General features: G+C 42.6%; 2 protein-coding genes and 1 long non-coding RNA gene across 6 annotated transcripts; 1 reads left to right on the forward strand and 2 right to left on the reverse strand.

Moving 5' to 3' along the window:
* Nucleotides 1-977: 977 nt before the first annotated feature.
* cyldb (cylindromatosis (turban tumor syndrome), b) lies at nucleotides 978-6,957 on the reverse strand. Its single transcript, XM_061687843.1, has 14 exons — nucleotides 6,816-6,957; nucleotides 6,242-6,718; nucleotides 5,800-5,926; nucleotides 4,796-5,040; nucleotides 4,546-4,714; nucleotides 3,398-3,530; nucleotides 3,154-3,258; nucleotides 2,834-2,913; nucleotides 2,682-2,748; nucleotides 2,480-2,612; nucleotides 2,276-2,384; nucleotides 2,072-2,190; nucleotides 1,783-1,987; nucleotides 978-1,539 (listed from the first exon to the last, which is right to left on the reverse strand). The coding sequence occupies exons 2-14, from the start codon at nucleotides 6,677-6,679 to the stop codon at nucleotides 1,334-1,336; spliced, it is 2,136 nt and encodes a 711-aa protein (XP_061543827.1). The 5' UTR covers nucleotides 6,680-6,718; nucleotides 6,816-6,957; the 3' UTR covers nucleotides 978-1,333.
* Nucleotides 6,958-16,259: 9,302 nt separating this feature from the next.
* LOC133408822 (uncharacterized) lies at nucleotides 16,260-20,128 on the reverse strand. Of its 4 annotated transcripts, none has more exons than XR_009769329.1 (5): nucleotides 20,041-20,128; nucleotides 19,322-19,454; nucleotides 18,790-18,889; nucleotides 17,179-17,291; nucleotides 16,260-16,850 (listed from the first exon to the last, which is right to left on the reverse strand). It is a non-coding gene; the product is annotated as an uncharacterized LOC133408822 (long non-coding RNA). The 4 variants fall into 4 exon arrangements; XR_009769328.1 differs by having other exon boundaries at nucleotides 17,141-17,291; XR_009769327.1 differs by lacking the exon at nucleotides 17,179-17,291.
* A 2,479-nt stretch (nucleotides 20,129-22,607) lies between these two features.
* On the forward strand, nucleotides 22,608-25,786 carry snai1a (snail family zinc finger 1a). Its single transcript, XM_061687890.1, has 3 exons — nucleotides 22,608-22,888; nucleotides 23,398-23,898; nucleotides 24,461-25,786. The coding sequence occupies exons 1-3, from the start codon at nucleotides 22,813-22,815 to the stop codon at nucleotides 24,643-24,645; spliced, it is 762 nt and encodes a 253-aa protein (XP_061543874.1). The 5' UTR covers nucleotides 22,608-22,812; the 3' UTR covers nucleotides 24,646-25,786.
* The last annotated feature ends 1,537 nt before the right edge of the window (nucleotides 25,787-27,323 follow it).

The raw sequence follows: 27,323 nt of genomic DNA on the forward strand, positions 1-27,323 counted from the left end.
GCAACTAGGAAAATACAGACAGATAAACATTTTGTCAATTGTTTTGCTTACTCTACGATAATGACCCTTGTTTGAATGAAATCCTCTGGTCCTTGGAATGGTGTTGTGCTCCGACTTCAACTATGGAGGTGACCAGAATGCAGGCCAGGGAACGCATGGCAGGCCAACCTGCCCTCAGTAACCTTGAGAGCCGACAGCGCCGGCTATCACGCAACAACGCAGGAGTTTCAAACTACAGTTGTGCGATACAGAATGTAAAGGTCACCGGCATGTTTCTGACTATAGTAACTGAAAGAAATGTCCCAAACAAACAAAAATAAAACATAAATTAAAAGAACTTACTGTTATAACAACAGTAGTAAAGTGCACGCAACCCCATGGTTAATGTTTGCATATTTATCTATGTCCCTTTGTTATTTCAGGCAAGATTGTAAAAAGAATGCTATGGCTTTCAATTAGTTCACTCATCACAGCAACTTTCATAAATGCTCTCAGTTTAACAGTAACGAAATTGTGTCTGATGCGTGTTTGGGCGAACCTGTGTGCAAGCCAAATAACAGATGACGTGAAACGATGTCTACTCCGTTTGCTGAAGTCATCCTGTGTAGGCAGCTCCTTTTCCATCCAAAAGAGGGCGCTAAAATCCACGTTACACTACATTCACCAGCCTCCCACAACCCCTCATGTAACTTTGAATATTGATAAAACGGTTCATTCAGAAAAAGAAAAAAAGGCACCTTTAATTTTCCTTGTTGCATCTTAAAAGATTTGAACTGGTTTTGACTGAGTAAAGTGAAGCTGTTATGTTTTCAAACATTCAAATGATGCTGTGCAATTGTTTACAGTAAACACGATGTGACCATATTGGTACTTATTCCATTCCACTTGTCAAGAGACAAAAGATGAGTGGTCAATGATGTTCTAATTACCCTTTAGGTCTCCACTGTCAATCTAGACCACACCATTTCACCAAAAGCTTGAGTAGATTATTTATTACATAAAATGAAAAGAAAAAGCATAAAAACATTTACATGCTACATTTAAAATCTTACCACAAATAGCCATAATTCACAACCAAAAGGACAATACAATAAGGCATTAAAAATGTCTATTTAAAAAAATAATTGTTGTACTCCTGGCATGTCCGAATATGTCAAACAAATTTGTAGTGAGCTACCACAGCATTTTCTTCTGAACATTATTGCATTTCGTGGTATGTCAAAACAATTCCACTCACTGCTGTTCGGATGCAAAAAGCAAAATCTGGTTGATAAAGTGCAAAGTTATTATTAAGGCACTGTTGCCAGAACACAGCGTCCTTGTCCTCATACATTTAAGGCTCCCGATGGTCTGAACTGGAAAGAGTCGTTGCTGGGTTCTGGTATAAAAACATGTAGGAGTCACACAACAGTCGGCGCACAAGTTCAGGAGCATACGAGGGGTTAGCCCGTGCCTGCTCCTCCTCAGACTGGGACAAAAAGTCACCCAGCTCTGGACAAGCTTGGATCTCTGGGATGTTGAAGCCCCTTTGATCGTCACCTGTAAGGAAGAGCGGTGTTGCGATTAGACATCAGATTGAAAAGAGATAGAGGCGACAAAGAAGTCAGAGTGCATTCTTATCTGTCTTTGTTGAGACTGCTTTATCAGAACAGAACAGTCACGAGCAACCATTTCATTTAAAAACCAAAACATGTCAACGTTTGCACGAACATTTTTGTGGAAATAGTTATCGTCTAGCTTAAATTTTTTTAAAAAAAGACAAAGAATACTAAAGATCCTCACCACATCTGTCTGCCATGCTGTCAAAGAAGAGCCAGGAGTGTGGGTCAGAGCCAGATTTGACAAAGGACACATAGTGGCTGGTGTGAATGCATAGCACCGCAAACAGCTGCATTGTGTGCAGAGGTGCAGGGCAATCTGTGGCTACCTCAGCTGGAACTGACAGAGGCTTTGGGGAATGCCCCTGTCGTGAGGAATGTCTGTGCACCTTTAAAACAAACAAGTAGTAAATGAGTAGGAAGTAATGTTTAACAATAAGGGGATTATATACAACCCCCAAAAATTGCCTTGCCTGTATGTTGCAGGTTGTGCAATACTGTTTAATTCTCCCTGGATGCAGTTTGTGATCTGGCAGACACTGGAGGCACTCATGCGCTGCCAATTGTCCACAGATGAAACATTGCCTCGGAGCTGTAAAAACACACAGAGCTAATATTAGCAAAGAGTTAAATTATGTAATATTTTTTTCTTCTGCTACATTCTGCATGTTCCTTACAGTTGTATAGGAGGTCCGTCATGTCCAGCTCCATGGAGGGAATGATGTGAGAAAACATTTTATACTTGTTTCCGAACCTTGGCATCTGAACTATCAGACAAGAGGGCATCTAAGGAACAGGTAAAATATGATATCAGATTTAAAGGATTGAATGGCGAAGTATTTCACATTTGTCCTCCCTTGAGGGAATCCATTTAACTGTACCTCTTCAAACTTGATATCACACGACAGGCAGGAAGTGTCCAGTAGCTGTTGAACTGTGGGTATCTGGGCAATCTGTTCTTTTTCCAGAAAGATCTGGAAGGTGTAGGTCTCCTGATAACTTTCACTTCTCGACCTGGTAGAAACTTGTATTTAGTAACTTAACTCAGCCATACGAACGAGAGAGGACTGCTCAAGTTCATACCGGAGTTTAAGCAATGGCTCAATGCAAAGAACCTTCTGAAAGAGAAGCGTGATGAATTCCTCTGGGTCTGCAGTGGGGGGAAAAAACACTTCACAACCATGCTATTTAGCGTGAAACCACTATAGTACAAAATGATTTAGAAAAATATGGACCTTTTTCCTCTGTTCGAAAGGTGTCACAGCCAAGCTGATTGCGAAAATTCATTACACTTGCAGCAGGCACGAACCCTTGTCTGCAAAAAAATGCATTTGAAGTCAGTGAGTGACATAAGGCAAAACAATTGAGAGCAAGGAAAGAAAGCACGTTATGCCATGAGCAAAGACACACCATATTATGAAGAAATCAAAACATGTTTACCACTTGTGGTTATTGCAAATGTCAATGTTTGTTTTGCAAGCTAAATGTGAGACTATGTGAACAAAAAACAAAACAAAAAAACTATATAGTATCGACTAGAGGAAAGCAATAATACCTGCGTAAACGATTGACTATTTTTCTCAGTGTGGAAGCAATGGGCTGCACAGTGTCAGCAAGCTTCAGGCAGATATTATCCAGGGTCACAGACGAGCTGAACAAACTGAAGGAACAAATAAACAACTTTTATCTGGATGCACTTAACTCTTTTGTCACTTGACATTATTCAAGATCAAAACTCAGATTACAACACAGCGCCACTTAATAGTCAGGAGCTCTGATGGGTGGTGAACTGGTTTTACCTGAAAAGAGTGGCATCCAGATAACAGGAGTTGATGTGACCCTGAATCCCTTTCATTCGTCCCACTAACAAAGACATGACCTCTGATTCAGCAATAGGTGCCACATACTCCTCGGAGTCCACATATGGAGGAACTAGACCACATAAAAAACATGTTCTTTCAGTGATACATCAAGTATCATTAGCAACACATTTAGTACTTTCAAAAATATGTGCAGTGCTGTGGTAATTATATAAAGGGTTTTAATCTTGCACAGACAAACTGTAATCTCATAGACTTTCGGAAACGCTGGCCATTTCAAGAGTGGGCTCGCAGGTCTATCATGCCCCATTTACAGTGAAACTAACAATTGCATTAGATCAGAACTATTTTCTCATCCTGCCAGAGACTCAACAAGGCTCTCATTAACTATCCATCCATTTTCCAAACTGTTTATCCTCACTCGGGCCAGGGGCATGCTGGGTCCTATCCCACCTGACTCCGGGCGAGAGGCGGGGTACACCCTGAATTGGTCGCCAGGCGATTACAGGGCGGCTTTCGCTAACTTTCTTGCTCAAAACAAATATAGTTTCTCTCAGGAACTTAAACTTTCTACATAAATACATGATGAACACCACTAAATAAACATATACAGTACAGTTCAGCAATGATAAAAATGGAAGCCAATGAATGCAAGCATTTTGGTTCCTGACCTGTTTGGCTACTTTGAAGCCTTCCTCTCTGCGGAAACAACCTGATATTTTTTCATGTTTTGTTTTGCTGAGAGCAAAATAATCTTGCTTAGGTTTGATGCAATTTTCTTGAGTTGCAATTAGTTAATGAATTGGAAAGGGTTTCAGTGTTCAGTGAAAGGAAATAATTTTAGAAGTCAACCCCGGTCCAAGCATCCTGTGAAAGTAGTTCACAGCAGTGAAGATGGTGAAATAAATATTTGTATATCAAACTTGGGGTAGTGACCAGTAACTTGCCAAGAATGGACACAAATACGAAAATATTGCTCCAGAGCTGGCCGACATTCTATTCCGGCAAATAATTCCGTTAAAAAGTCATTACAAATGATAGATCAATGCCAACAAATGATGCCATCGGTGTACTGTATATAGTTTAATTTTCAGAAGGTTGCTGTTCCATTGGGTCAAGCAACTAACCTGGAGGTATTTCCACTTGGTTGATGGTGTCACTTGCTGTGGAGGAGCAGACAAACCTGCTATCGGGGCTGCAGTTAGTGACAGGGACAAACAAAGCCCTGCCCTTTTTGCAGGTGAACAACCGCTGGTCCCCGTATGTTCCATCAGAGCAATGGTTCACATTGTAGTCCTGATGCACAAAACAGATATAATCAATTGTAAATCTTTCCAAAATAAGTTGAAACTCTTTAAATATCATCTCGAGACTCACCAATTCGATTCCAGCCCATTCAGATGTTTTTCCGACAGGGATACCCAGCCACCTCACAACCCCATGTACCGTGACCCCCGTGTTGGACACCACTTCCACCAAGGACCCCACTTCCAAAGGTGCACGTGATGGATTGTGATTACGACTCGGATTGATGCTCTTCTCTTTCTGGTTTTCTTTCACTTGTCCATGGGATCTAATATTTGCCATGGAGTTGATGCGCATTACAGCCTTTTTGTTTGTGCCTGTTAGAATGAGGGAGGTTCCAGGTGAAAAAGTCATATACAGTTATCTTGAATCTTGTGACATGCTGTTGGCTAACAACACAGGGAGACGGCATGTTTGAAATATGTCGAGATCTCTGAAAACGCACCAAGCCATGTGATGACTCCACTCTTCTGCATTCCTAAGCAACAGGACCATTTGTTTCTCCTACACCACATTTCATTTCATATCTATCTAACCATCCATTTCCTATACCGCTTATCCTTGTTAAGATCACGGGTGTGCTGGAGACTATCCCGGCTGACTTGGGGCAAGAGGTGGGGTACACACCCTGGAATGAATGACAGCTAATTGCAAAGGTTCGATTGTACATTTTTCTCTGATAATGCAAAATCTGCAGCACGGTGGAGAATGGTCAGCACATCTGACTCACAGTTCTGCGGACCCGAGTTCAAAGCCGGCCTCGCCTGTGTGGAGTTTGCACGTTCTCCCTGCGCTTGCGTGGGTTTTCTACGGGTATTCCGGTTTCCTCCCACATCCCAAACAACATGCATGGTAGGTTTAATTGGAAACTCTAAGTTGCCCGTAGGTGTGAACGTCAGTGTGAATGTTTGTTTGTTTATATGTGCCCTGCGCTTGGCTGGCGACCAGTTCAGGGTGTACCCCGCCTCTCGCCCAGAGTCAGCTGGTATAGGCTCCAGCACACCCGCGACCCTATTGAGGATTAGCGGTACGGAATATGGATGGATAGATGGATGCAGCATTGACCCCATACTTACCACCGTGTTGGCCAGTGTTCCAGTTTAGTCCAATGGGGATAGAGTTAGATGGGACCACCTGGATGATGTCTGCAGCACTGAACAGGGACCGAGGGGCAGGCTTTTTAGACAAAGTCAGATCACGGTCCTGGAAGGCAGGCAGAGAAAAGCAGTTTGTGAAAAAAAGAAAGTACACAATTTGTCCATATGCTCAACTAAACCCATATTTCAGGGTTTCTTAATTGCTTTTCGTGTTTGTTTGACTGACAACTTAGATTGTGACTGGTCTATAGAGTAGGCTACATTCAATCTGCTTGGGTGCATACAGTCGGTCAAGTTATATAACAACACTCATCTACTATAGCCTGAGGCGCCGCGCAGCACACTTGAGGATTATCATCACAGGGGTTCCCTGTTCTACTGAAATGTTGTTTACCAGTGCAATATGGGAAACGGGACCCACCACAAATTCCACTTCAAACGCCAGCATCTGCAGGTCGTCTTTGTTCTCCTTCCTGCCAATCTGCATCAGGTTCTTCACCTGTCCCGGCAGGTGAGCCTTCTTGTTCTTCACCACCACCAGGTCATCCACAGTCAGTTCACAGATGGCCGAGAACAGCTGTGGGTTGCACAGCTGTTTCAGGCGTTTGCTTACGGAGGAGACGAAGAGGAGAAGCTGGGCTTGGCGGCGGCTCAGGGGGTACGTGTCCTCCCTCCGCACGACACCTCCGTTCTTGGGGCTCCCCGCGTTGGCCCCCCCGCGGTAGAGAAGCCCCATCAGCTCCCCGCGCTGCGTCTCTGCCTCCACCTGTCCGATGCAACCCCGGGAGAAGCCTTTCCGTGACTTCCCACGTAAGACGATGAAAAACATCTCCTTTAACACCGCGGGGGTGGGCTCCATTGAAACCAAATATGGCCAGCAGGTGCTTACCGAGTAAATCTGTTGAAATGTAACACAGGGACAAATGTCTACGTTCTCGTTTGTTTCGCAATGGTGTTGTCAAAAAAAAAAAAGTTAAACTAAATAAATCACTCACCTAGATGGGTTCTTTCGGAAGACACGCCGCCCTCGCCAACAACTCAACGTCAAGTCAGAGACAATTTGTCTTCTGTTTCATAGGAAATCGTTGCACTCGTTCAATAACACTGCCCGCTGCCTCCTTTTTCACTTGTTCTAATATTGACCTGAGTGCGACCGGTCACGCCCACTTGCCTCAGCACTTCATCTCCGCCCTTAACACTGAAGCACGCTCACTGGAACACGTTGTTTTTTTGTTTTTTTTTTTTGGGGGGGGGGGGGGGGGGGGGGAAGTGCGTGACTGCAGCGCTGATAAGATAATGGGAAATATTTGTCTCACGTTTGTGACATACGTTCATCCATACCATATTATTTTATTACAAAATGCATGAATGCATGAATGGAAAGAAAAGAGGAAAACTGAACTCAAGGAATCAGTGGCGTCAGTGCATTTCGTACCTGGGCCTTCAGTGTGGATTTACTTGACTTAATACCACCATGTCACATTGCAATGACAGAAACAATCAATAATGCACAAATACACAATGTAATGCAACTGCCAGATAAATCTGGAGCAGTTCAGAATCAATATTTATCTACTAACGTGACAACACCATTGTGTTGAGCGATGCCAACCCTAGATAAGATACATCATACCAGAAATGATAGCTAATTAGGTATATTAATGTGAACCGCTACAAACGTGCTAGTCAAATGGGATAAATAGTTTTCTGAACTCAGTTTACTGTGACCAAACGGAGGAGGGGAAAATGCTGACATCATCGAGGGCCATCTTGCTAGCCTTGGGAAGACCATCTTGAAGTCCGATTGGTTTAAGAAACAGCCGGTACTACTGATTCGGAAGGTCCTTGGACAGATTAGATTGACGACACAGCAGATAGAGGCTAAAATCTGACATGGACAATACACACCTGGAAACAGCGCAGCCAGGAGAAATGCTCTGAAATGAAGAGACTAGACTTTTGGGAATAAATACTATTTAATGAAACAAACATGAGAATATTAAGTTCTAAATATAGGTCATTTCTTAAAGTGCTTAGGCCAGCAGTCGACCTTGTTGGCCCTGACCACTTGCCACAGTTTGAAGTGGTTTGAAGTGCTACTTTTGGAATATTTAAGCCCTTGTCCTGTCCCTGGTATAATCACATTTTTAGCTGAAAGGACGCATCAAAGCAGTTTGAACTGGTTAGTCACAGGTTTTACTCTGGAATATTAGCAGTAGCTCATCTGTAAGGCCTTGGGCTTTGCAAACAGAAGCTAACAGTTCAAGTCTGGCTGCGGGCAAATGGTTGGTGGAGAGATGCTTGACTATACTGTACTGTCAAGTTGTTCTTTAACAAGGTGACATAATAACAAACTGGTGAAGAGGACAGCCTCATGACTTTTAGATTAAACACAAATATATAGCCCCTTGACAAGAAATCATGTAATTCCACTTGAAAATCATTATAGTTGCTGCAGTGTCAACAGACATCAGGCAGAAATATTTACAGTAACTAATACATGCTTTGAGTCACAAGTTTGTCCTCAGACTCCACACATGTGACATGTCGCACCCTGTGACGCAGCTGGTATGCGAGTTTGACGATATCTTGGCTCCACATCAGCTTTAGATAATAGGCTTGGCGCTCCTCGGTGAGCACATGCACGTATGTCGTGTTTCTTAACTGTTCCATTTGAACTGGAAAAAAGGAAAAAACACCTTAAAATCTATCACATATGTTGTATTTAAAAATACCATTTTTAGGAACTTAAAGTTCGGAATATTCGGCTTTCAGGTGTAATTTCAGGATAAACCTAAAAGGCACGATAACTTTTACAGGTGAACTTCATTTGACCTTCGTTAAACTTTTTAATGCACACGTTCAAGGTCTCAGTACTTTTTGCACAACTTGTTCTTTAACAATGAGCTGAATGGCAAACTTCACAGTCACTTTTTTTTTTTTTTAATTCCAAGGACATCCACTTTTTGCCTTTCTGCGCCTCTTCCACTCTCTCTGATGGACTGACAACAAGGTCAGTGGCCACTTCCTTCTGCGATCTTCACCTCTGATGCCTCGCAATGGCGAGGTGCTGTTGCTCAATTGCTAAGTATCGTATGATGTAAAAATGTGAACAGCATGATGAAGACTTTAAATACCAATTCCGATTCACCGAAGAAATGGATCGTCTATTAATAAATCATACATCGGCTGTGAATTTTGCCATTCGGCTCCTTGTTAGAGAACAGCAAGTAGCATACAAAAATACTGAAACGGTTGGACATTTCCATTCCAAATTTTGAGAAGGAACCATAAGGATACCCGGTACGGAAAATGGATGGATGAAAGGATGGTTAGTGCATTTTTAGGTTATTCCTGATACCTAAAAGCCAGATAGTCAACTTTTTGTGAGCAGTGTATTCATTTTATTTAAGAGCATAGCAATCATTAAACATATTAAAATCCTTCACAGTTCAACAGTGCATAGTCATTTTTATGAGCTTGAGGTAATGAGACTTTATTAGACAAATAGAGGAACAGTCAATTTCTTAATGATATCTTTGATCAGCACGCTGTGGACAAACGTTTTCATTATTTGCAGCAAATAAATCAATTGCTCACTTCAGTCAGGTGAGTTTCCTAAAACTCTTAAAGTAGCTGCCATTAAGCCTCTTCTAAAAAAAAAATAGAACGCTGGACACTTCTATGTTAGCAAGCTATAGACCCATCTCAAATCTCCCTTTCATAGCCAAGATTGTTGAGAAAGTTATTTTTTGACAAATTTCAATCAGGTTTTCAAAATCATCACAGTACAGAATTTGTTCTTATCAAAGTGCTAAATGATATAAGGTTGAATACTGACTCAGGAAAGGTGTCAATTCTCTTCTTGTTGGATCTCAGTGCGGCTTTTGATACGGTAGATCATAATATACTGCGGAAGAGGTTGGAAACGTGGGTAGGACTAAATGGAACGGTCCTGAAATGGTTCAGGTCAACCTGCAGGAAAGGAGTTATTTTGTAACCATTGGAAGTGTTCAATCTCATCGAATGGCAATGACTTATGGGTCCCTCAAGGGTCAGTTCTTGGAACCGTCCTATTCAGGCTGTATATGCTACCCTTAGGTCAAATTGTTCAGAACTGTAATTTTAACTATCGTAGCTATGCAGATGACACACAGGTATATCAAGCAGTGTCTCCAGATGACTACAGTTCAATTGAGGATGTGTCACTGTCTAAAACATAAATAACTGGATGAGCCCAAATTTTCTTCAATTAAACCACAACAAAACTGAGATAATTGTTTTTGGCAATAAAGAAAATAGGATCACTGTTAGTAAATACCTGGAGTCACTCTCTTTAAAAAATAAAGACTAAGTCCGAAACCTTGGTGTTCTGATAGATTCCGACCTGACTTTCAACAGTCATATCAAATCAAAAACTAAAACTGCCTTCTAACATGTGAAGAACAAATCCAGAGTGAAGGCTCGCACGTGCCAAGCAGGCCAGGAGAAGCTCATCCATGCTTTTATCTCAAGTAGACTTGACTAGTGTAATGGTCTTCTCACTGGATTCCCTAAAAAGAGCGTTAAACAGCTGCAACTCGGGTTCTGACCAGAAGAGGTCAGAGCATATTTCTCCAATTCTAAGGTCTTTACACTTGCTCCCAGTCAGATTTAGAATAGATTTTAAAGTTCTGCTACTGGTCTATAAATCACTAAAGGGTTTAGGTCCTGAATACATAAAAGAACTGCTAATGGCATATAAACCCAGTCGGGCTCTGTAATGGACAGACTCAGGTTAAATAGTGGAGCACAGAGTCCAAAGCAAACATGGTGAAGCAGCATTTAGCTATTATGCTGCACACAAATGGAATAAGTTGCCAACAGAAGTGACGTCAGCCCGAAGTGTGAATGTTTTTAAGTCCAGGTTGAAAACTTTTAATTGTACTTTTAAGTTATTTATTTTTATTGTTTTAAATGTTTATGAGCTGTTTTTTCTTTGTTTTTTAATGTTTTTAATCATGCATAGAACATTGAATTACCTTGTGTATGAAATGTGCTATGTAAATAAATTTGCTTTAGTTTCTATGCTGTGGCCAGTTACAATTCTGCTCCCAAATGGTCTGCTCAATGAACTACAGGAGAGTAATTTCGCCAGAAATTACATGAAAGAATGTCAGTGTTCTCGGAAGCAAATACCGCACACACATATCTTATCGTGCATCACTGATGGCGTACTGCCTGCTTACCCTGCCGCTGACACGATAAGGTCATCTGCCCCCATGACAACTACTTGCCCAGCAATCAGCTCCGCCTTTTGGAGGGTGTGGTCTTCAGGTGAGGTGCCTGTGTGCTTTGGCATAGCACGTTAGCAGAAGGCTTACTTCAAAAGCAGACAAAATGAGAAAAAAGAACAGATTTGCGCAGAGTGGGGGGTGGGGTGTTTAGCTGGGGGGGGGCATTGGGGTCCCGGCGGACGGGACGGGCGGTCCGGGTGGACCCTTGGGCCTGATCCCGCCCCTCGATTGATTGGGTGGGGTCCTTAGCCGCCGCGGTGCGGCCACAGCAATTACAGGACACTTCTGTCAGTCCTTGTGCATGTACAACGATATCAATTCACTTGCATGTATCCGCAGGCACACACCCCTTACTGCAACAAATAACTCATGAATATGCAAATCGCTTGTGCATCCCCTCACTTATACTCTCGTCCTGTACACTTTTATAATTTACATAATTAATGCCACTACACTTCAGTTGTACAGCCGGGTTCATGACCCTGGTCCTGCATGCTTCTTCTCCTGTCCTAGTCCCGTTCTATCTTGTCCTGTCCTTCCCTCACAGGTCGTAGCACTACAGCCGCATGCAACACTCATATTTAATGTTTCATTGTTGTAGATAATGTAATGATTTACTTCTCTCATCCTGTTTAAATGAGTGCTTTTGTCTTTTGTCTTTGTTTCTTTTTCCCTTCTAGAAACTTTGTTCTGTTCGACTGATCAAGTCTGATTCGCAATAAACCTCAATTATAATACCACAGCGGAAGCTTAAAAACTCCACTGTGACACAGTAAAACTGTTTCGGCATAAAAGGGATACAGATTTTCCATTCTGCTTGATTTAACAGCCGAACAGGACAACAAAAATAAAAAATGTATTATTTGGACTCAATCTGTGATTGATCATGTAAGAACCGCTGAAAGTACTATTGATATAAGCCTCTTAGGAACAATGCATAGGTGAAAGAACAGTACTTTAAATGATAAATGTTATTTTCACAAATTTGATATAATATACAGTATACTAATCAAATTAAATTCTTCAAGATTGCATCAAACTTGTGTTGTTACCTCCTCCCCAAATGATACCTTTGGTCTACATTGCTTGTCTGATTAATGTGTAGTTTGAATATTCTCCCTATGCTTCCATGGGTTTTCTTCTGATACTCGGGCTTCCCCCCCACATTCACGGTGAAAGACCGGTTAGAGCGTCTGCCTCACAGTTCTGAGGACCGGGGTTCAATCCCCGTCCCCACCTGTGTGGAGTTTGCATGTTCTCCCCGTGCCTGCGTGGGTTTTCTCCCGGCACTCCGGTTTCCTCCCATATCCCAAAAACATGCATGGTAGGTTAATTGACAACTCTAAATTGCCCGTAGGTGTGAATGTGAGTGCGAATGGTTGTTTGTTTGTATGTGCCCTGCGATTGGCTGGCAACCAGTTCAGGGTTTACACCGCCTCCTGCCCATGATAGCTGGGATGGGCTCCAGCACGCCCGCGACCCTAGTGAGGAGAGGCGGCTCAGAAAATGGATGGATGGATGAATAATTGAAGACTAAATTGTCTGTACATGTGAATGTTTCTTTGTCTTCATGTGCCCTACCATTGGCTGGTGACCGCTTCAGGTTGTATCTTGTCTCTCACCCAAAGTCAGCTGGGATAGGCTTCAGCTTACCCGCAACCGTAATGAGTATACAACCCCAATTCCAATGAAGTTGGGACGTTGTGTTAAACAGAAATAAAAACAGAATACAATGATTTGTAACGCATGTTCAACCTATATTTAATTGAATACACTACAAAGGCAAGATATTTAATGTTCAAACAGATAAACGCTATTGTTTTTAGCAAATAATCATTAACTTGGAATTTTATGGCTGCAACACGTTCCAAAAAAGCTGGGACAGGGTCATGTTTACCATTGTGTTACGTCACCTTTTCTTTTAACAACATTCAATAAACGTCTGGGAACCGAGGACACTAATTGTTGAAGCTTTGTAGGTGGAATTCTTTCCCATTCTTGCTTGATGTACAGCTTCAGCTGTTCAACAGTCCGGGGTCTCCGTTGTCGTATTTTACGCTTCATAATGCGCCACACATTTTCAATGGGAGACAGGTCTGGACTGCAGGCAGGCCAGTCTCGTACCCACACGTTTTACTACGAAGCCACGCTGTTGTAACACGTGCAGAATGTGGTTTGGCATTGTCTTGCTGAAATAAGCAGGGGCGACCATTAAAAAGACATTGCTTGGATGGCAGCATATGTTTCCCCAAAATCTGTATGTACCTTTCAGCATTATTGGTGCCTTCACAGATGTATAAGTTACCCATGCCATTGGCACTAACACAGCACCATACCATCATAGATGCTGGCTTTTGAACTTTGCGTCCATAACAGTCCGGACGGTTCTTTGCCTCTTTGGCCCGGAGGACACAACGTCCACAATTTCCAAAAACTATTTGAAATGTGGACTCGTCGGACCACAGAACTCTTTTCCACTTTGCATCTGTCCATCTTAGATGAACTCGGGCCCAGAGAAGCCGGCGGCGTTTCTGGGTGTTGTTCATAAATGGCTTTTGCTTTGCATAGTAGAGTTTCAAGTTCCACTTACGGATGTAGCGCCGAACTGTATTTACTGATATTGTTTTTTTAAGTGTTCCTGAGCCCTTGTGGTGATTTCCTTTACAAATTGATGTTGGTTTTTGATGCAGTGCCGCCTGACGGATCAAAGGTCATGGGCATTCAATGTTGGTTTTCGGCCTTGACGCTTACATGCAGTGGTTTCTCCAGATTCTCTGAACCTTTTGATGATATTATGGACCATAGATGATGAAATCCCTAAATTCCTTGCAATTGTACATTGACGAACATTGTCCTTAAACTGTTCGACTATTTTCTCACGCACTTGTTCACAAAGAGGTGAACCTCGCCCCATCTTTGCTTGAGCAATTCAGGGAAGCTCCTTTTATACCCAATCATGGCACCCACCTGTTCCCAATTAGGCTGTTCACCTGTGGGATGTTCCAAACAGTACTGATGAGCATTCCTCAATTGTCCCAGCTTTTTTGCAATGTGTTGCAGCCATAAAATTCTAAGTTAATGATTATTTGCTAAAACAATGAAGTTTATCAGTTTGAACATTAAATATTGTCTTTGTTGTGTATTCATTTAAATATAGGTTAAACATGATTTGCAAATCATTGTATTCTGTTTAACACAACGTCCCAACTTCATCGGAATTGGGGTTGTATAAGCAGAATAGAAAATGGACGTAATAAATCTAAAACTGTCAGCACAGTGGAATTGGGGTTTGGAATCTGAGGGTGGTATTTTCTCATGATGTATGAATGATATACCTTATCTTTAAATATTCAAATCTAAATAAATAATATTTTTTTTCTAAGATACTTTGAAATAAATGAAGCATTAAGCATAAACACACAGTAAATAGCAACTGCACAAGGAGTGGTGCCTCACATTCATTTCCATTGGGTATTTTAGATTTAATAGAGTAGTGATTCACAGACAGACTGTACTGTAAACTGTGCACAGACGCACAGAAAAACACACACACACACACACACACGCTTGTGTTATGTGTGTCTGAATTCCTGTTCAAAGCACTTTGTCCAAGGGGTATAATGATGACTTACCTCAGCATATAAGAGAGTAACTCAGTCACAGATGAGTTATATTTCGGGTCACCCAAACCACTTGCCATTGTGACAGCTGCCTTCAGAGCCTTTACAGGGTGAAGAAAGACCATTTTAGACGAAGAGGAACACAATTCCACCTCACCAAAATAGACAAACCTTCCATTATATACAGTATGCTCTGTGGTTTAGTTCCTCAGTGGTCCAGCGGAGCACTGTCTGATTCTCCGAGGTATTGTTCTCACGGAGCTGGAAGCCCTCCAACAGCTTGAGCGTCAATAGCGAAGCTGCACCACCAGCAGATGGTGGAGCATGAACCCAAGTTCCAAACTCTAAAAAAATTTAAAAAAACATATTTCCGTATGGATAATTTTAAGTAATGCTGGTCGCCAGCCAATACTGCATGTTTTTTACTTTTATAAAGTCCTTCCAAAGACTGTCCGACTTCCAGTCTAGTTGCTTATGCAGTCCTACAAATGTCACGAACTAGCATCACCCCTCTTCTATATAAAAGGGGAGCAAGTTAAAGATGTATGATTGGACACGTGCTATAATTCATGCACGTGTAAACAAAAACCCGAGTTACCTCACCCACAGATACCTAGCATATATAGAGGCACCACACCCAAACACAGAATGGCAGAGATGGCCGCAACCACACTGGAACCATGATCATGAAGGACTCTCTGGCCAAGTGCTGTGCACCATTCGTGGTCCAACACCAACACTCCCTCTACAAAGAGCTGACAAGCCACTGGGATGACAGCCTGGCACGAGGTACACTGCCAATAGATGACATACTAGATTTTCACCAAGGTAAACCTGCACCATTAACACAACAGTCACCGCCATGGCACAAGTGACAGAGGCAATGTAAAAATGTATTTTTATTATCACTGGAGTGTATTATCACTGGATCTTTGCTTTGCTTGGTTATAGTTGAGCTCATCCCGGTCATGGAATTGATTCCAACCAGCGGCCACTTGGTACAATGGTATGTTCTTGGAGCCTTTGCTGACATCTGGTGAAAGCAGCGCAGAAAGACATTTCAGACGACACAAATTTGGGTATGTGGCTTTATAAAACTGGATTAGACATTTTCTTTGGGAGTTTTTGCTGATTCATCCAGAGGTCGCTCATGTTGAACAATGTGTTTTAGCTGATCCTAGAAGGTGTTTATTGGGGTTGAAGTCAGGACTTTTGCTCCTCTTTACCATTACAGTTTGGCTCAGCTCTACTCGCCTAAATACAATTCTTTGTTTGTATCACAGTGGAACTTACCTGGCTTGGAACTGTCAGTCAATTGAGACAAATCAAAACTTTTGTAATTAATTGTTGATTGACTGTTAAGTTCTGCATCAGGTGAAACTTCCTCAGTCACTCTGCATCTATCAAAAACTCTAAGCTGATTGCAGGTGTTATGTCTTGCCTATGAACTACACTCTTCCCACGGCTTAACGTGTGAACCAACACAGCTGTTAGTTACCTTCCAACCAATGAGGAATTTAATAAATAACATGCACAAGTAATACACTTTTCTGTATTTTATTGCTGCATGTACTCAAATACATACAGCACTAGTAAAAAAAAAAATAGTATAACATATCAAACCTTTTACAGACATAATTGTATAGACATGCATCCATAAAAAACAATGTTTGTCAATGTAAAATGCAATGATAAAAAAAAAAAAGGTTCCTTTACAGCTGCCAGTTTGATTTAAATACAAGTGCAGTAATTAATTATAGCAAGATTAGTACAGGAGTTGTCAGTCTTATAAGAATCATTGCATGTAAAACAAAGACATAGAAATCTAAGGGGATTATCAGATCTATGGATTCTTTACTGGTTGCACTTGCAGCGCTTTGAGTGGCTGAGGGTGCGATGTCCCGGTTGTTGGAGTGGGAAGGAATGGCGCTGGAATCCGCGCCGACCACGATTGTGTTGCTGAATAGCGTTTCGGGACACAGGGTGGTGGGATGTGCAGGATTTTTGCATGCAGGTTAACTTTGTGACCTCTTGCAGGGCTTTAGGAGAAGAAAGTAATGCTGAGATAGCTTGAATGTGACCAGCTGTTTCTTTGCTTTTAACTGTGCACTGCTCACTCGCCGGATCTGTTACACTAAAAGAAACATAAAATGTAATTCAATGTACAATTGCTCATTCTGCAGGCTTCAAAATAAGATTTTACGTGACGATGTCTTGGTTCTACAATTATTAATTCATTCATTTTCCGTACCGTTTATCCTCACTAGGGTCGCGGACATGCTGGAGCCTATCCCAGCTATCTTCGGGCGAGAGGACTGTTAAGCCTGAACTGCTCGCCAGCCAATCGCAGGGCACATATAAACAAATAACCATGCGCACTCACATTTACACCTACGGGCAATTTAGAGTCTTCACTTAACCTACCGTGCATGATTTTGGGATGTGGGAGGAAGTCGGAGTACCTGGAGAAAACCCACGCAGGCACGGGGAGAACATGCAAACTCCACACAGGTGGGGCCGGGGATTGAATCCCGGTCCTCAGAACTGTGAGGCAGACGCTCTAACCGGTCTTGCACTGTGAATGTGAGGGGGAAGCCCGAGTATCAGAAGAAAACCCATGGAAGCATAGGGAGAATATTCAAACTACACATTAATCAGACAAGCAATGTAGACAAAAGGTATCATTTGGGGAGGAGGTAACAAAACAAAGTTTGACGCAATCTTGAAGAATTTAATTTGATTAGCATACTGTTTATTATATCAAATTTGTGAAAATAACATTTATCATTTAAAGTACTGTTCTTTCACCTATGCATTGTTCCTAAGAGGCTTATATCAATAGTACTTTCAGCGGTTCTTACATGATCAATCACAGATTGAGTCCAAATAATCCATCCATCCATTTTCTGAGCCGCTTCTCCTCACTAGGGTCGCGGGGGTGCTGGAGCCTATCCCAGCTGTCATCGGGCAGGAGGCGGGGTACACCCTGAACTGGTTGCCAGCCAATCGCAGGGCACATAGGAACAAACAACTATTCGCACTCACAGTCATGCCTACGGGCAATTTAGAGTCTCCAATTCGTGCTTGTTTTTGGGATGTGGGAGGAAACCGGAGTGCCCGGAGAAAACCCATGCAGGCACAGGGAGAACATGCAAACTCCACACAGGTGGGGCCGGGGATTGAATCCCGGTCCTCAGAACTGTGAGGCAGACGCTCTAACCAGTCGGCCATCGTGCCGCCGAGTCCAAATAATACATTTTTAATTTTTTTTTGTCCTGTTCGGCTGTTAAGTCAAGCAGAATGGAAAATCTGTATCCCTTTTATGCCGAAACAGTTTTACTGTGTCACAGTGGAGTTTTTAAGCTTCCGCTGTGGTATTATAATTGAGGTTTATTGCGAATCAGACTTGATCAGTCGAACAGAACAAAGTTTCTAGAAGGGAAAGAGAAACAAAGACAAAAGACAAAAGCACTCATTTAAACTGGATGAGAGAAGTAAATCATTACATTATCTACAACAATGAAACATTAAATATGAGTGTTGCATGCGGCTGTAGTGCTACGACCTGTGAGGGAAGGACAGGACAAGATAGAACGGGACTAGGACAGGAGAAGAAGCATGCAGGACCAGGGTCATGAACCCGGCTGTACAACTGAAGTGTAGTGGCATTAATTATGTAAATTATAAAAGTGTACAGGACGAGAGTATAAGTGAGGGGATACACAAGCGATTTGCATATTCATGAGTTATTTGTTGCAGTAAGGGGTGTGTGCCTGCGGATACATGCAAGTGAATTGATATCGTTGTACATGCACAAAGACTGACAGAAGTGTCCTGTAATTGCTGTGGCCAAACTCCACACAGTCGAGGCCGGATTTGAACGGTCCTCAGAACTGTGAGGCAGATGTGCTAACCAGTCATCCACAATTCCACTTTTCTACAATTAATATAAAGCAAAATTTTAAATCGTCTTGTACAGAAAACGGATGAATGGATGGATTGACAACATTTAGTTCTTGGTCTTCAAAGGCAGCATGTACCTCGTATGCATTTAATCATACAGTACATCTTACCTTGTGGTTTCTAGTTTTGTAATAGTCATTGCATTAGGAGCAGAGTCTGATAATATAGTGGCGGCCTCCGCGCTCGGGATCTCTGCAGAATTCATGTCTTCTGTGGATACGAATGAAGATATAGGGTTTACATCACTGAACAATACGTTCATAGACTAGAATCAGGATGTGAAAGTAATGTTGAGGAAAAATACATTTGAACAACAAAAGTGATTGAAAACATGGTATTGGTATGGTATGGTATCAATGAGCTCAAAGTTCGTACATTCCCTTGGCCATTACATTATTTAGTTTAAAAAAAAAATCAATACAGTATATTGTGATTCCAATCAACTTGCTCATGACCAAATAAGCAATCTACTAAATGTAGACAGTTATACATTGTGCAATAGTCAACTGGGAAAAGCCAGAATAAGTAACAACTGAGAGATGATTATTATATATATATATATATATATTTTTTTTTTTAGATTAATTGTAAATATATAGTTGCATGTGTCAAATCAAACTGTACAGTGGACGCACAACCAACCATGATGATCAACCACAAGCCATTCTTCTTCCACTTCTTCAGACCTCGGTTCCTCCTAGGCATCCTCCTCTCCCCCAAAAAGCAGATGATCGAGCTTTCGGAGCATGGCTGCGTCTCCCTGACGTATCTTGAGCTAAGGAGGATACAACGAATACTTAACGTGTGTGTGCATGATCTCACGCCATTCTCCATACTGATGAATCCTCCTATAAAGGTTCAAAGTTTGCCGCTTGTCTCACAAAAAGCAATGTTTGATCAGCTGACTAGGATGTCCAATGAAACATCGAGGGCGATTTGAATAATGGTGTCCCCCGCTCCCCGAGAAAGGGGGGCGTCTGTCTCTCGACGAACATCCATTCATCAAATATGAGCAAAAATCTGAAGACATCTAGGAATTATTATTGCACACTACCTGCTGTTATGTTGACTTTAAGAACAAAACTATTCCCGGGACAGCAGTAATGTTGTTAAGTTACATTTAATGAGTGTTTGAGACATTTTCTGTATGCTCGCGACACACGCCTTGCATCTTGTCATGCAAAAAAAAAATAAAAAATTAAACTTCGATCAACAATAACGATACGCATATTTGATCAAGTCTAACAACAGTCGAGTGCTGTAATTGTGTCAGTCCATACTGTCTGTAGCTGCATACATATCTATGAACATATTTACTTCTTGTTTGACGATATTTCAACAGATACAAATATGATTCTTACCTTCAGTTAATGTTTCTCGATTGTACTCACTGTCATACAACCAACGACGTATTCGATTTTTTTTATGTTTGTTTTTTGGGGGGGTCACCAATTTCAGACTTGAGTATTTCAAACGCTCGACCAATGGGAGAATTGACTCCGCCTCTACGAGGAGCGCCCACCAATCAGAGGTCGCAGATTTGGCCCGCGCATACCGGACAGAACAGACGGTTGGGGGCTCTTCCGGGATGATATTGGTTCGTAAAGCGGTTCGTGCTCCGTTTGCCTCAAATCTAACGCAGGACATACAGCTCTCCAGTCAGCGCCTTTGTCTCTTCTGTTTCACGAAAAAAACTTTTTGTAAAAATATTACAACAACATATTGTCTGCATGTGTCATGACGTCTGCGACATTATCTGTTATCATGCACTAAGTTTCAGCCACTTTTTACCGTTGTTTCTCAAACACTTTGGTTTCAGTCTTTTAAAGTGTCCTTTTCTTTTGTGCTCACAAATCTATAGGAAAATAACAGTGTTGCTCAGCTGAGTTAACTCGCTTGAAGTTCACAATTTCTGAGGAGTTCGGCTGCAGCTTTTTCCTTCCTCGACGTCATTTAGGGGAATTCCTCGTGGAACAGCTTTCTGATGACGTGATATTCCACTACTGCTTTTGTCCGTCAGGTGGCGCTTTTGCTCCAAGTGAAAAAATTCAATGTGGGGCGCCCCCACTTTTCACATGTGCTTCACATGACGGTCAAGTGCTTTCTTTGTTTACAGTAATAAAGTGTGACTTGTTTAACGCATTCAGTGCCACTGGCTGCTTTATAAATAATAATTTTAAAAAAATCCATGTTAACTGGGAGGCCTGGCACTGAATCAGTTAATGACATCAAGCAAACTATCAATCTTCTTTCTACCTTTGTGCTCGTGATATGCAGTTCACAAGTATGCACGAATAGGAAATGAAGATGAGCATAATTGAGGAAATCTCAAGATGTCGACAATTCCGTCCTTTCGCAATTCAACTGAAGATCATCCATCATCTGGTGACCATCAGCCACCAGGGTCATTTTAGTGGTCTATATCTTCATTCTTCGGTACCACCCAAAATGTTACGTGACATTTTAACCGCCAGTGCATCCAATACAGAAGCTGTATTAAAATTCTGCCTTTTTAATAATGGGCACCTTTGACTGGCACTGGCAGTATGGACATGAATTACTGCGCCGCATGATCCGATGGGGGTTTCCTCTATTCTGGCCCTCTCATGCAGCTAAAGAAAGGTAACCAAACTACAGCATTAGAAACTGTCTCTATATGATGTTGCATTGCTGCACGCTTCAACCATAATAATTGTTAAATGAATCTTTTTTTTCCTCGCTGCACTGGCAGTCTGTCTGTCCGAAAGGCTCATGGGAGCCTTTCAGCTAATGTGATCTGGTGACTGTGTGCGACAACATATGATTCGCACCATTTTGATTCTAATAAAACCTTTCAATGAGTCTTCTGTTCTGTGTGAGAATTCAGCATTTCTGCCCATTTATTCAGGGTTTCCATTTTATTTGAAGCTATCACCAGTGTCCACACAGTTAACTACTTGCCTAAACCCTCAGAAGCATTTACCTTAATTTACAATCAAAATTCGAATATTTCTTCCATGCAATTATATTCATTTATTACCAACAGTGTATTCTTATCATTTCAAAGCATTTCTCTTGGCAGCACCGCTTACAATACGTCTCGTGAGCTGTTTTGTGTGTGTATATATATATATATATATATATATTTGTCCAATCTGATTTCAACTTCCATCTAATCTGCTCACGGCCTTCGGAATCTGCAACGCTGACTGCTGTAACGTAACCTATATTAGTAATGGGATTTTGATTTAACCGAGCAGATTTCAAATGTTGTCGCCACAGGTTGACTGGTCGAAATGAAACTTGTTACAACCGAGTTCATCCAGCGAAATCAGCACACATTAATACATTTAATGAATGCTCATCTCTGGTGTACTTTATTTTTTTTTTGGTCATGTTATTATATGGAGTCAATATTGATTGTGAACTGTTCCAGATAATGATGTACATGGCACAGTTCGGTGCTGTTATATTGTCTTTGATATTATTTGTATGTTATTGATCCTTTCTCTAACTGTAACATGATAATAGTGGTAAGAGATGGATTAACTGAGGAAAAGTATGGCCACTCACTGGAACTATAATACACAAATTATGCCCAAACTCAGGGTTGTGCATGATTGCCATTAATTGCTTATTGTAGGTCGTGCTTTACATAGCCGGTGTGCCAAAATATCTTTTGAGAATCTCTGTTGTCGAGCTTCTTCACGTTTGCTTGTCTGCCGGTGAGCACGACTGGGATTCTGTCTGCAACGACGCGAGCCTCGTGTTTGGCTTGCGGAGAGGGGTGTACGCATGAAGCCCCTTTCCTGCACAGAACAGCAGGAGGAGGAGGGAAAGGAGGTGGGGGGAGCGGTGATGGTGGGGAGGGCCCTCGGGGCGAGCACACCCCTACCGCCTGTGTCAGTATTTCAGAACAGGGGCCAGCATTTAGTCATTCTTCATGGAAGCTGCAGACTCGCTGGTCTGCCGAACTTCACTCCAAACTTTTGGACTATAGGAACATACATCTTGTTTTGTTTTTTTTCTTGTTCCCCCCACAAATATTTCTCACTTGGGAGAGGACAATTTGATTGACTCTGTTTGCTCCAAACTGTGCGTCCCACCCGTCGCCGGATACTTTTACGCACAGTTGTTTGACACGCAACAGGACAATGCCTCGGTCTTTCTTGGTTAAAAAGTACTTCGCCAAACAGAAACCCAACTACAGTGAACTGGAATGTCAGAATGGTGAGTGATGAAGTCTTCTATTTTAGTGCTTGAGTTCAGAAAACCCTCCTTACGTAATTGCGTATGTTGGTGAGAAAGTCTCCCCTGCTTCCAGTGTGTAGCTGCTGGAACTATTGTGGTGGGGGGGGGAAATACAAATACTTGATTTTTATTTAAAAGAAATTCCCATTTAATGTGGTTTAACTCCACATCCAGTAACTTGTCAATAAAGCTGTGGCCCGTTAGATGCACTTTCCCCCCTTACTGGCGGCAGACAGAGCTCCATTCACGTTACAAGCCCTCGTGAATACGTGGGAGGAAACGGCCCATGAAACCTTGCAATGGCTGCAACTTTATGCCCCCCCAAAAAAACTAAAATGGGCGATCAAAAGAATCCCACTGGGAAGATAAAGTGACTAAAGCAGACACGTGCCTCCACTGGGTTCGATCAGTTCTTATGTTTTAAGTTAATTTCTTTGAAGCCTATTGGTGTTACTGTAGTTTGATCTATGCTTCCGTCTCTTCCTCAGATACGTCACTGGACAAATATCCTGTCGCTGAGCTCTCATCCACCGCCACCTGCTTGACCGCAGGTCTGGTGTGGGACCTCAGTGTGCTGCCTGCTCTCTACCTGCCCACCTCCCAAACAGAGCCTTCCGCCATCCCAGTCCCCTTGGACCTCAGCTCCCCGTCCAGCCTCAGCAGCAGCGCCAGCAGTAGCGGCGAGGAGGACGAAGGACGTACTTCAGACCCCCCCAGCCCGGAACCCGTGCACACGTACGCCCCTCGTCAACGGATGAAATGTACTGGCGTGATGGCCCACGTCAGTCCTCCAGAGGAGGAGGAGAGGGAGGCCCCTGTTACCGCAAGCAGGCCTGCCTTCCTCTGCAAACACTGCCCTAAAGAGTACACCAGCCTGGGGGCTCTAAAGATGCACATCCGCTCACACACCCTGCCCTGCGTGTGTACCACATGTGGAAAGGCTTTCTCCAGGCCCTGGCTGCTGCGCGGTCACATCCGTACACACACAGGTGAGTTCCATGTCTCGAGAAAGCGTTCTATTGATAGAAAACAAAGGTTGAAATTTACATTTGAAGTCATGAGTCGGTCCCGTGTCGCTAGTGCTGCGGCCCGAAGGAGCGGGATATCCATGGCAATCAATGCGATGTCTTCAACACATGCAATCACACGGGGAAGCCTTCTGTAGGCTCTGTGCTCATTGATCACTTATTGTGTTTAATGCGCCAACGACAATGCCTCCCTTGCTAATTGTCTCTGTCGTTGCTTTTGGGGAAGATGACACAATGGAGACAAAAGGGTTTTATCAAGAGGTCTTATCACTGAGCACTTGCTGCGGCTGGTTAGCATACTAATCTCATTTGGCCCTGATTTAATCATGCTAATTCACTCAGGCTTTGACTGCACCAGTGTTTCTTCATTATCTACACAGTGAGTGTGAGTGAGGTGTTAATGGGACGCTCATGTGAATTCAAAGCCCTCGGCAACACCCGCCAAAGGCTTTGCCGCCTCTGAGGGCCGTGTGAGTAAGTTGAAATGTTAACACGTTTCCGTCTTTTTGTTCTTCCGATGCAGGCGAGCGTCCGTTCTCCTGCCCCCACTGCAACCGAGCGTTCGCCGACCGCTCCAATTTGCGGGCTCATCTGCAGACTCACGCTGAGGTGAAGAAGTACCAGTGCAGCGTCTGCTCTCGCACCTTCAGCCGCATGTCGTTGCTGCAGAAACACAGCTCCTCGGGATGTTGCTCTGCCACGGTGTGAGACGTAGCAGGACAAAGCTCCAAGATCAGGATGGTGGAGGACCTATGACCACGGACAGGGTGTCTTCACAAGCCCAGTGGACTGTTGAAACCCTCTCAGTCCGAAATTGCAGCTTTAAGAAACATGGAAGGAATTAGTCCTCATTGTGGATCTGAATTTTACAAGCCTGTTAGCCATCCCGCGCAGATCTTTCCCATACTATTTTGAAGTCTTGAGGCGGTTGGACCAAATCCGAACCCAGCTGATACACACTTGATTTGCCGCCTTTGTGTGCATTCCAAAGACCAAATATGTACTGAACTCATCAGGGTTGGAGGTGATCCTTCCTGTCTCCGTCCTGGTGCCGGACAGCTCAGGATCAGTGCCAAGACACAGCTGCTGAGAGGTAGGGGTGCGTGGGTGGCATAAACCTCTCAGTGTGCCTCCAAACACGCACAAACACAAAAGCCATCACACACACAGCTGTCCCTGGTACTGTGGCGTAGATAGACGAGGCGCTAACAGGTGCTTTAGCAGTGACCTTCGCTGGCGTTGAGCAGGTGACATCCGCTGACCTTGCTTTCAAAAAGATGCCGCCGCATGTCGCCGCAAAGGACGTTGTCTCTCGAAGAAAGACGCTCATCTTAAGCCTCTATTTTGACTACAGCCCAACCTTCTCTGTAACTGATGAGTTCCAACGATAGGAACTTCAGAAGCTCCACAAGCCATGCACTCAAGTTACCACAGTGTTAATAATACCAGTCAAAGCCATAAGTGAAATGAATTTGTGCCTAGGAATTTTTGTTCTTTTTTTTGTCTTATTTACCTCATGACCGTTTGTGGCTTTAATTCATGTTTGCAGTATTCAAATCATTGATAACCAAAACGTTTCAAACCAAAAAGGCTGGGACCAAACTTTTTTTTTTTTTTTTTTTTTTTTTTTTTTTATATAAAGTTTACACCATGGAGACATGGTTGCCTAATATGTGATGAGAACCCTGTAAATGACAGTACAAAGATGAATTGTAAAGTTTCTTGGAACATGTATGGCAGTGTTTTATAGTGCAATGTGCAGATGATGTGTTCTTTCAATTTTGTACCCTGCTTGTGTGTTCACTATTTCGTGTATGCCAAAAAAGTGATTCTGATTTTCATTCAATAAAGTAATTTATGTTTATTAAAAGCTGTTTCTTGGTGGGAACCTCAGCAAAGCCAAGGTGTGTCACACCTGCCATGATGTGGGAAATGAAAACAGTTGATGCGTTATGGTTAAACAAGGTCTGTATAATCATTAACTGGTACTTCAGCATCTTGATATTGGACGTGTGGAGTGAACTGACCATTGTGCAAAAGCAATTTTGCAGATGTGCTGGTTAACATGCTGCATGATGGATGGGGGAAAAAAATGAATGCACCTGTTGTCAGTTTCCACCTGCCTTCTACTTCTCACTGTTGTCACTGTGCAAACATGGCAGCATACGCTCACCGGCCACAGTATTAAGTACAGTGTCAATACATTTGACTTCTGTCTGAACTGAACATTATCACCTTTGAAAAAGTGCCATTTTTAATGCAGCGGTTGTTTGGATTTGTGTTAGACCTGTTCTGCCTTTATCGAGAAAACCTTTGATAAAATCCTACAGCTTTTGTTTTTATTAAAATATATGTTGTAGAATATTTAATGAATCCCAGAATAGACCACGGTTGATTGTGCTCTTCAAACTCTGAACAGAAACATATTTTTTTTAGATTAGGTGTGGTTTGCATTTTGCATACTGAGAAGTGTTTTGAATGTTATATACCCGCTGTGTAGGTAAATAAGAGGATTACAATAATGGAAAGCCCGAGTATAATGCAGGACAATACTACACAACTGCAAAGCATAACCAGTATTGCCAAATGATCACGTCTCTGATAGTGTCAATTTAAAAGAGAGCATTGTCATCCCGGTAAAGGCTTTTCTTTTTTTTCTTTTTTTTCAATAAATCTTGTCTTTGATCTTTTTAGATAGTGCACATGTACCAAATGTGTCAAGAAAGATATGTGAAGTTAGCGTTGCCGTCTGCAATTTGAAAGAGAACCTCAGAGGAAACTGACGTATGTTTTTAATCAATACCAGGACTGAGCATGCTTGCCAAAGTCCTCGAATTTATCTTAATTCAAGAACTGTGTCCTGGTTATGTTTTCATACGCTTTTCGTCATCAGGGAGAGTAGAACCTGTCGTCCTCCTAGACAGTGAGTCAGTGTGTGCTCACCTTGCCATGGCTCCCCTCGCTCTCCGTCAGTTAGTCAGCCAGTCGGCCTGCGTGGGCCGGAGCCCAGCTGAGCCGAGCCAGCCCAGAGTGAGGTAAACTGTTCCGTGGCAGTTTCTTATTTCCTCCTGACTCAGGGATATACGTGTGCGGCCCCCAGGCAGTCGAACCATTGTGTAACTTCAGACTCGCTCATTTAAATGTGAATGATACAGATTGTCACACATCTGCAACAGGTCCACTATGGATTTGAAGTCAACGATCGCGGTCCCCTTAGGCCATGATGATCTTGTGTCTCATCCAGGATGAGCCTATTAAACTCTCAGCTGTTGCCAGTTAGTTCAGGACTATTTTCAAAATGTCAGCTGGCAACATGTCCCGAGGTCAGAATCTCTACTTGTTTGACTTTTTCTGCTGATGCCCATCTTAGTTTTTGGATGTAGTGA

Source organism: Phycodurus eques, chromosome 10 (assembly GCF_024500275.1).
Source record: "Phycodurus eques isolate BA_2022a chromosome 10, UOR_Pequ_1.1, whole genome shotgun sequence".
Taxonomy (NCBI): Eukaryota; Metazoa; Chordata; class Actinopteri; order Syngnathiformes; family Syngnathidae; genus Phycodurus; species Phycodurus eques.